This window comes from Delphinapterus leucas, chromosome 1, assembly GCF_059928025.1.
Source record: "Delphinapterus leucas isolate spDelLeu-1000000601 "Yukka" chromosome 1, BTC_Dleu_Yukka2, whole genome shotgun sequence".
NCBI classification, from domain to species: Eukaryota; Metazoa; Chordata; class Mammalia; order Artiodactyla; family Monodontidae; genus Delphinapterus; species Delphinapterus leucas.
Window position 1 is genome coordinate 157,497,762 of NC_143129.1, and position 9,224 is coordinate 157,506,985.

Genomic DNA, 9,224 nt, shown 5'->3' on the forward strand with positions numbered 1-9,224 from the left:
TTTCTTTGATCTGCAAGAGTGTAAAAACTATAACGTATACAGAGCACCCTGGATCCTAGGTGACACCAGCAGAACTGCTCAGAATTTGAGACCAGCTCAAATTGCTGACCCACAGAATCAAGACTAAATAAAATTGTTGTTGGTTTGAGCTATTGAGGTGTAGGGTGAGTTGTTACCTAGCAATAGATGAGTGACACACCAGCTAAAATCATATCTGCTCTCAAGGCCATATTTGATGACAGTTTGGGGACTCCCATAGCCACCTGCAAACCCTCCTTGCTGAGCCAGACAAACTTAGAAGATAAAGAGCGGCGTGTGCATTGGGTAATTGTGCATCTGTTTCCTCCAGGGGCTGGATGACCTCGGGGCCATAACTTGGTCTCCTGCGTCTGATCATCCTGTGCGTTGTGCTGAGCCAGGGTCTGACATACAGCAGGTGCTTCGTACACATTTATTCAATTAGTGAAATGCCATGGGACTTGTCTAGATTACCAGCATCTCGTGCTCACATTACTACAGCAGTCTCCTAACTGGTCTCCCTGCAGCCAGGCTTACTTTCTCAAATCCATCTTTCACCCTGGGAAGAAAACTTTCTAAAATGCAAATCTATCCTGTTTGATCCCTGGTCAAAATCTTTGACTGACTCCCCATTGCCCTCCCGTTTAAGTCCTATCTCTTTGGAATAATTTGTGGATCCTATAAACCTTGACTCCTGTCTCATCCTAAAGTCTCATCTTGCACCACTCTCTCCCTTTCCCTCTGGGCCCAGCCAGGGATCTCTTTCTTCCCCACTCATGTATCACACTTATTGGTGCCGCTGGACTTTTACACGTGCTATGCCCTCTAGCTGGAACATTCACCATCCCTGTTCCCATGCCTGGCTAAATCCTACTCACCCTTCAGTACATTGGGTCACCCACTTTGCCTGGATTGAGAGATGACAAGAAGTGTGGATCTACCAGCAATCCCACTCCTGGGCAAACTATAATTCAAAAAGATACATGCACCCCTATGTTCATAACAGCACTATTCACAATAGCCAAGACATGGAAACAACCTAAATGTCCACCGACAGATGAACTGATAAAGAACATGTGGTACATATATATATATACAATGGAATACTACTCAGCCATAAAAAAGAGTGAAATAATGCCACTTGCAGCTACATGGATGGATCTACAGATTATCATACTAAGTGAAGTGAGTCAGAAAGAGGAAGACAAATACCGTATGATACCACATATATGTGGAATCTAAAATATGACAGAAATGAACTTATCTACTAAACAGACTCACAGACATAGAGAACAGGCTTGTGGTTGCCAAGGTGGGGTGGGGAGGGACGTGGGGGAGGAATGGATTGGGAGTTTGGGATTAGCAGATGAAAACTATTATATATAGAATGGATAAAAAACAGGGTCCTACTGTGTAGCACAGGGAACTATGTTCAATATCCTGAGATAAACCATAATGGAAAAGAATATTAAAAAGAATGTGTATATATATATAAAATGTATAACTGAATCACTTTGCTGTATAGCAGAAATTAACACAACATTGTAAATCAACTCTACTTCAATTTAAAAAAAAAAAGAAGTGTGGATCTACATTGGTTTCTGAGTAGTGGCTCACGGTTTGGCTGGACGGTCAAGACTCAGAAAGCACAGAATTGGTGGATTGCGGATAAGGAGGACTTGGAAAGAGGTATTTAGGTGGACATTCGGAAATGGGCGCAGGGTGTGAATATATTTCTATCCCAAGGAAAAATCTCACCAAAGGGCATCCACGGAGAGCAGGCTCTGGATATTCAGATGCTAAGACAGCACATCCTGTGGGTGTCAGTCAGCCTCTCTCCGGAGTCCCTCCAGTGCTAGCTCAACACGCTCTTGTATAATGTGGTCATGGCGGCAAGAATGAGACTACTTATGGGTTCAACGATATGGACTTACCTCACCGAGGCTGGTCTGGCTAAGGCCACAACTGTATGTCCGACCAACCATCAGCAGGGACAGGTGCTGAACACCCAAAACGTCACCGTTCTGTGGGGCTTCATGAGCCACCTGGTACCAGGTTGATCCCACTGGATCTATTCTCTCATGGAGGAGGCGGTGGTTCATCCTCACTGACATAGCCAGTATATAAGGCTCCAGGAAACAAAGGAAGGTAGGTGAGAGTGGCGTCTCTCATGATTGCACCAAGTAACCGTCAGTATTAGTTTCCTGTAGTTGCCATAGCAGATTACTATAAACTTGGTGACTTAAAACAACAGAACTTATTCTCTCACAGTTCTGGAGGCCGGGCGTTGAACATCAGCCTCACTGGGTCTACATGAAGGTGTGAGCAGGGCTGCACTCCCTCCAACACTCTAGGGAAGAACGCGTTCCTTGATTCTTCCAGCTTTTGGTGGCTGCTGGCATTCCTTTGCCGAGGCCACATTACTCCAATCTCTGCTTCTGTCTTCATATTGGCTCCTCCTCTTCTGCATATGTGAGATCTCCCTCTGCCTCTTTATTATTATTATTTTTCTAATAAAGTTATTTATTTATTTTTGGCTGCATTGGGTCTTCACTGCTGCGCGCGGGCTTTCTCTAGTTGTGGTGAGCGGGAGCTACTCTTTGTTGAGGTGCGCAGACTTCTCATTGTGGTGGTTTCTCTTGTTGCGGAGCACGGGCTCCAGGCAGGCGGGGTCAGTAGTTGTGGCACGTGGGCTCAGTAGTTGTGGCACGCAGGCTAAGTAGTTGTGGCTCGTGGGCTCTAGAGCGCAGGCTCAGTAGTTGTGGCGCACGGGCTTAGCTGCTCTGCAGCATGTGGGATCTTCCCGGACCAGGGCTCGAACCCATGTCCCCTACTTTGGCAGGTGGATTCTTAACCACTGCACCACCAGGGAAGTCCCTCTGCCTCTTTCTTAAAAGGACACTGGCAATTGGATTTAGGGCCCCTGGATAATCCAGGATAAGCTCCCCATGTCAAGATCATTAACTTAATCACATCTGCAAAAATCCTTTTTTCTTATAAGGTAACATTTTACAAATTCCAGAGATTAGGACCTAATATCTTTGGGTGGTCATTATTCAGGTTACTACAGCCGCTCGTGAAGCTTTTGCTTCGTGTCCCCACGACACTGGCCTCCGATAGTTTGGAGGTCTCAGTTATCAAGGGAAGAAGGGAAGCAACACAGTTCTCATTGAATTGGAAGCTGAAACTTCTAACTGGCTATTTTGGGCTTCTCATGCCACTCAAACAGCAGGCAAAGAAAGAGTTAACATGCTGGCTTGCCAGACTGATCCTCACTGCCAAAGGGAAATTAGGGTGCCGATATACAGCAAGGGCAAGGAAGGGACCCAGGGGATTCTTGTGGGTCCTCTTAGTACTTCCATGTACAAAAGTTAACAAAAAGCAATGGCACTTGGGGCTTCCCTGGTGGCACAGCGGTTGAGAATCTGCCTGCCAATGCAGGGGACACGGGTTCAAGCCTTGGTCTGGGAAGATCCCACATGCCGTGGAGCAACTAGGCCCGTGCGCCACAACTACTGAGCCTGCGCTCTAGAGCCCACGAGCCACAACTACTGAGCCTGCGTGCCATAACTACTGAGCCTGCGCGTCTGGAGCCTGTGCTCGGCAACAAGAGAGGCCGCGACAGTGAGAGGCCCGCGCACCGCGATGAAGAGTGGCCCCCGCTCGCCGCAACTAGAGAAAGCCCTTGCACAGAAACGAAGACCCAACACAGCCAAAAGTAACTTAATTAATTAATTAATAATAATTTTAAAAAGCTATGGCACCCAGGGCTTCCCTGGTGGCGCAGTGGTTGACAGTCTGCCTGCCGATGCAGGGGACACGGGTTCGTGTCCTGGTCCGGGAAGATCCCGCATGCCGCGGAGTGGCTGGGCCCGTGAGCCATGACCGCGGAGCCTGCGTGAATGGAGCCTGTGCTCTGCAACGGGAGAGGCCACGACAGTGAGAGGCCTGCGTACCGCAAAAAAAAAAAAAAAAAAGCTATGGCACCCAAAACTGTGCAGGACCACTGAAGCTTCAGACCCTTCAGGAATGATTATTTGGATCACTCCACCATGTAACAAACTCCAACTAGCTGAGATCCTGGCAAGGGCAAAGGGAACATAGAAGGACAGTGGAAGAAAGAAGATTATTCACTCAATTAGTGAAATATATATAATATATAAAGAGAAACATTTACTCAATTAAATGTATCTATGTATCTATCTATGCATCTAACGACTATGGCACTGTGATCAGTTACCAGAAGGAGGTCTACTGCAGCTATGTATATGTTCTTTGCTTGGTGTGTGTGTGGTGTGTGTGTGTGTGTGTGTGTGTGTGTGATATTAAGTGATTTTTTTTCCCTCTCCTCTCCTTTCCCCTTATTATTATTATTATTTTTTTTTTTGCAGTATGCGGGCCTCTCACTGTTGTGGCCTCTCCGTTGCGGAGCACAGGCTTCAGACGCGCAGGCTCAGCGGCCATGGCTCACGGGCCCAGCCGCTCTGCGGCATGTGGAATCCTCCCTGACCGGGGCATGAACCCGTGTCCCCTGCATCGGCAGGCGGACTCTCAACCACTGCGCCACCAGGGAAGCCCTTCCCTTATTAGTTTAAGATTGTAAGCAATTGCTAACTTTACTCTTCAGTTGTAGGTGCAACTGTGACTGAATTAGAGTAATTAACATCACTCTAATATGGATTCAGTGACTGACTCCTGGAGCTGGATACATCTATTGGATGCCGGGACTACTTGTTTTTCTCTTTCCGGGGAGTGAGTTAGTGTCTCTTCATTTGTATGCAGGATAGTTGTTAGATGGATGTTCAAACGTGTGGATTGACGTGTGTGGATACTGAGTGTCCAAAGGGGTGGGCGGTGCCAGTTATGAAGCTACTGTCTTTTCGTTCCAGATTCTGCCTTCTGTAATCTGCTCTGTGAAGCTGGAGCTGGGACTCTGCAAACCACATCAGCTTTGTCAGCTAGTTTTGACAACTAGGGACACTGGGGAAACACTGGAAGGCAGAAGGAGTGGAGATTTTCCTTCTTTGCTTACTAACCTCATCGGCAACAGCCTGGTAGCCACAGCCGCTCCCAGCCCTCAGCTACTTTTCTGTACTCCCAGACAAGCTTCACTGTGTCCCCTAGGAGGTACTAGCATCAGCCAGACAGCACCCCCTCTCCAGACCTCTGAGCCCTAGCACTTTAGGGTTCCCCCAATCAAGCCTGTAGGTTCTGTTAGTCCCAACCTCTTCCCTGTACTCCTGCCTTAGGAGTGGGAGCTGCTTCCTGCAGTGGTTCTGTTTGTTCTTACAGTCTACCTACATCAGCGTAACCCATTCCCTATAGTAAAGTCTTTGTGTTGAAAAACCTAGTGTAGTTTCTGTTTTTCTGACTGGACCCTGACTGATACAAACTATTAGAAAAGTGGTACTCACTTTTCACTGGGGCACTAAACCAAAAGAAAGTAAATTTGGAAGTGCCGGAGGTCATCTTGAGAGGTCAGCCTGCCTAAGAGGAGAGCTGAGACAGAAGAGAGATCCCTGACACATTTAAGCACCTAGATCTAGCTGTGCATGAAGCCAAATCTATCCCCTGGACTTTTTAGTTATCTGAGCCAATAAATTTCTCCCTCCCTCCCCTTCCTTCCTTCCTTCCACTTAAGGCATATCGTGTTTCATTTCTGTTGTTTACAACCAAAAGAGTCCTGACTAATCCAAATCTCCTCGTCCTCCTGTGCAGCGTTGGTGGTATAGTGGTGAGCATAGCTGCCTTCCAAATCTCCTCATCCCCACCCCCAGACCAGATGCCCCACTCCACAGGCACTGAACAACCAAGACCAACCACCTCCTGCTGAAAACTTTAATGAAATCAATAAGTTAATAAGTTAACAAAGTGAGGTACTTGCATATCCGAGAACCGGGTTGGTGGGGAACCTTGATCGTGGAAGCAGGAAGGGCTTCTTCCCAAGTCTCCTTTGGTCATAGGGTAATCCCATTCTCCTGCCCCTCTCCACAGCTCTGTCTCTCAGGGGGCGGAGGTGTGGCTCTCTGGGGACAGTGCAGTGCAGGTGAGGTGAGCCAGGATAGGCTCCATCCAGGGCACGACGGTCACATGCAGAGGGCACGTGGGGGCAGAGGCTGGGCACCATGGGGCTGAGCAAGATCCAACCCCAGCCCTGGCGCTGGTGCATGCAGGTCCCCAGTCATGAGATGCAGGCAGCTGGGCCTGAGCCCCTTATTCCCTGGTGCCCCACAAAGGGTCACCATTGGTCCACTACCCATCACCCTCCTGCCACCTGCACTGGCTTTGCAGAAGAGGGACAAAGGGTTAGGGATACCAAAGAGGTGCTGGGGGCCTGGAGTGGATGGAGGCTTATGCGGTATGGGGGCTGCCAACTGAAGTGAAAAGTGGAGTATGGAAGAAGGGGAAACAGTGCATGTGAGCGCCGTATGCACTTGGTTCCTGACAAATGGTACTCGCTAGATGCCTTATTATTCTCTCTGGGAGTGAGTTAGAGTAACTAGGAAGAGGGCAAGCCTAGATGGAAGTGGGCCTGATAACCACCCTGCGGAAGGGCCTTTGGTCTTTCCAGTGCTGTCCAGGCCCCAGAGGCCTAGGCCTGAGTTGTGCTGTGGGGGCGCTAAGGAGGGCCCTCGGGGGCAGGCAGAGGCAGCAGTTAGGGCTCCTGGACCTGTGAGGAGTAGATCTTCTTGAGAAAGGGGAGCTGGTAAAGTTCTGGAGACCTGGAGTCACGTCAGAGCTCCCTCTCCTGCCTGGACGTAGTTGGTAGGAGTGGACATTGCCCTGCAAGGCCAGTCCGCTGGCCTCAGCTGCAGAGGCCCAGGAAAGGCTGAGTGGCTCTGTGCTCAAGTCTCCAGGTGTGGGTGACTGTGTGTGTCAGCGCGAGTGTGAGAGACTTCCTGCATGTCTGGGGCAACTGTAGGGACATGTTTGTGTGACGGTGGGAGCATTGTCTACGGGAGGTTGGGGGGAGAACACAGAAACTTGTGCTGTCAAAGGTGTCTAGGGCCAGAGGGGAGTGAACATTGGCAGGAAGAGGGAGCCCCTGGGAGGGGACACCTGCAAATGGGAAGAAAGGCCCAGACACTGCCCTTTGGGAGGCAAGGGAGAAAGAGGCCCCATGCTGGGAGGTGAGCAGTTGATAAGCCAAAGAACAGGGATGGGGGTCATAGCCAAGCAGCCTGAGACCAGCTACTGCTGGGGGCCCATCTCCCAGTGGGGGAGGGGCAGAGGGACCCCATGGGGGTCCCCAAAGTTGCATATTTAACATAGCTTGCATATATGGTGCCCACCTGCCTTGTGGCAGGGTCCTGTGCTTGTGGGTACCTGTATGGGCACCGTGGGCCCACCCCCAAGTGGGGCGGGGACTTGGCCGGAAGGCTTCCCTGCTCTGTCCAAAGGGCAGGCCAAAGACCTCACCTTGCATAGCTGGAAGCTGAGTCAGGGCCCAGGGCCCCAGGGCCCCGCTCCCACTCCCGGAGCAGTGCCCCTGCCCGGCGGGCCGTGTCGGGCCTTGATGGAACGGGCAGGGCACTGGGGGGCCCAGAGGCCGCAGGACAGCCGCCGCTGCTGCCCTCCGTGCGGCCTGGCATCTCACGCTCCTGAGGTGGGGCGGGTCGCTGGCACCCACATCGGGTATCTCGCCCACCCAGGCAGCTCAATACTGCGTGTGGCCTCTCTCCCCACGAGGGAGCGAGTTCAAGTAAGAGAGGAGTCCGGAGGCCTCAGAGGGCGGGTCCGAGCGCCAGGCCGAGGGGCTGGCTGTGTGCTACCCCGCCCCTGAGAAGCCCCTCAGTCCATGTTGGTGCTGACCGAGCGGGAGATGCTGAGCGTCTGTGCGGAGACGGAGATGTCCTCGTGGTCCACAGGGCTGTGGTAGTCGGAGGTGATGTCGGGGTCGAAGAGCGGCACTTGCACGGTGCCCAGGCTGGCCGAGGTGCCAGAGCGCAGGCAACGCGAGTAGAAGCCCAACAGTAGGTCCAGCTTGTGCTCGATGGACTGCACCTGGGGGCGGGGCGCGGCTGGAAGCGGGGCCTGGCTGGGACTGGAGGCGGGACTTGGGGGCGGGACGCGGCTGGGAGGCGGGGCTTTCCCGGGGAGGGTCACATCTGGGAGACGCGGCTCCTCCGGGAGGGGGTGCGACAGGAAAGGCGGAGCTTGGCCGGAGGGCGGAACGAAGCTGGGAACCTGGGGTTTATTCCCCGCCCCGCCCCCCACGAACGAAATTTAGTTGTGATTGGTTGGGATAGTCCGGGTGATCGACAGAGACAAGTGAGGAGGGGGTCAAATGAAGTAGGTGGGACTTCGACGGGCTTATCTGAGACGCTAGCAACCTAGGGCGGGGCTTGGCTGGAGAGGGTGGGTTTATCGGGGTCGTTTAGCAGGAGTGGGCGGGCCTCCTGGGAGGCGGGGCTTATCTGTGGGACGGGGTCGGTCGGGCAGGGGATGCCTGCCCCGCGGGTACTCTGGGCTGCTCCGAGAAACGCACCGTCCCCTTGGGCTTGACCCGGGGGCCTTCCAGAGCTTCTCGGTCGACGACTAGCTCCACCACACCAGCGAAACTCCCTCCGACACTCACCTGCTTCTCCACCTTGACCACGCGTCCCATCATACTGATTTCATCCACCGCCTCTGTGTCGGAGGGCCCTTTGTCGCCCTTCTCCCGGGACTTCCGGTCCCCGGGGCCCCGGCCGACAATCTGGTCCACCCTGTGGGGAAAGGGAACTGTCAAAGGGCCCAGGCACTCGCCACAACTCTCTCCTACAAGAATTTGAGTTTGCCTGCTGAAAGGGGAGAGAGACATCCTGCAAGGTGGGAGCAAGCAATCTGAGGGAGGGGCCAGTTTGATCTGCCAAATGGAGGCCGAGTTAAACGGAGGTACCCGGCCGCTGCTTTGAGGGTTTTCCAAACAGGAGAGCAAAGGCACCACACGCAAGCATGACAAGTAAAACAGCTGCCTGATGGGAGGGCAGGCAGGCAACGGTGGACTGGGTAGAGGGAGAGACAAAAGTGGAAATGTGAGTTATAAGGGGGACAAGGCTGGAACTGGATGCACGTTATTTTTCTACTCCTCTATATAGCAAAATTCTTGAAAGCGTTATCTCTACCCTCTATCTTCAGTTTCTCTCCTCCCTTCCTCTCCAAAACCTCCCCAATCAGGCTTTCATTCCCACCATTTCACCAAAACTACTGTTGTCAAGTTCCCA

The 9,224-nt window shown here is 52.1% G+C and overlaps 1 protein-coding gene across 1 annotated transcript in view; it reads right to left on the reverse strand.

Moving 5' to 3' along the window:
* Positions 1–3,874: 3,874 nt before the first annotated feature.
* KCNQ4 (potassium voltage-gated channel subfamily Q member 4) overlaps positions 3,875–9,224 on the reverse strand; it is a 58,507-nt gene continuing 53,157 nt past the window's right edge. The window contains exons 13-14 of the mRNA XM_022575402.3: positions 8,597–8,726; positions 3,875–8,022 (exon numbers count right to left, since the gene is read on the reverse strand). Of these exons, the coding sequence (XP_022431110.2) occupies positions 7,810–8,022; positions 8,597–8,726 (343 nt within the window). The 3' untranslated portion in view covers positions 3,875–7,809. The remainder of the gene's footprint in view (positions 8,023–8,596; positions 8,727–9,224) is intronic.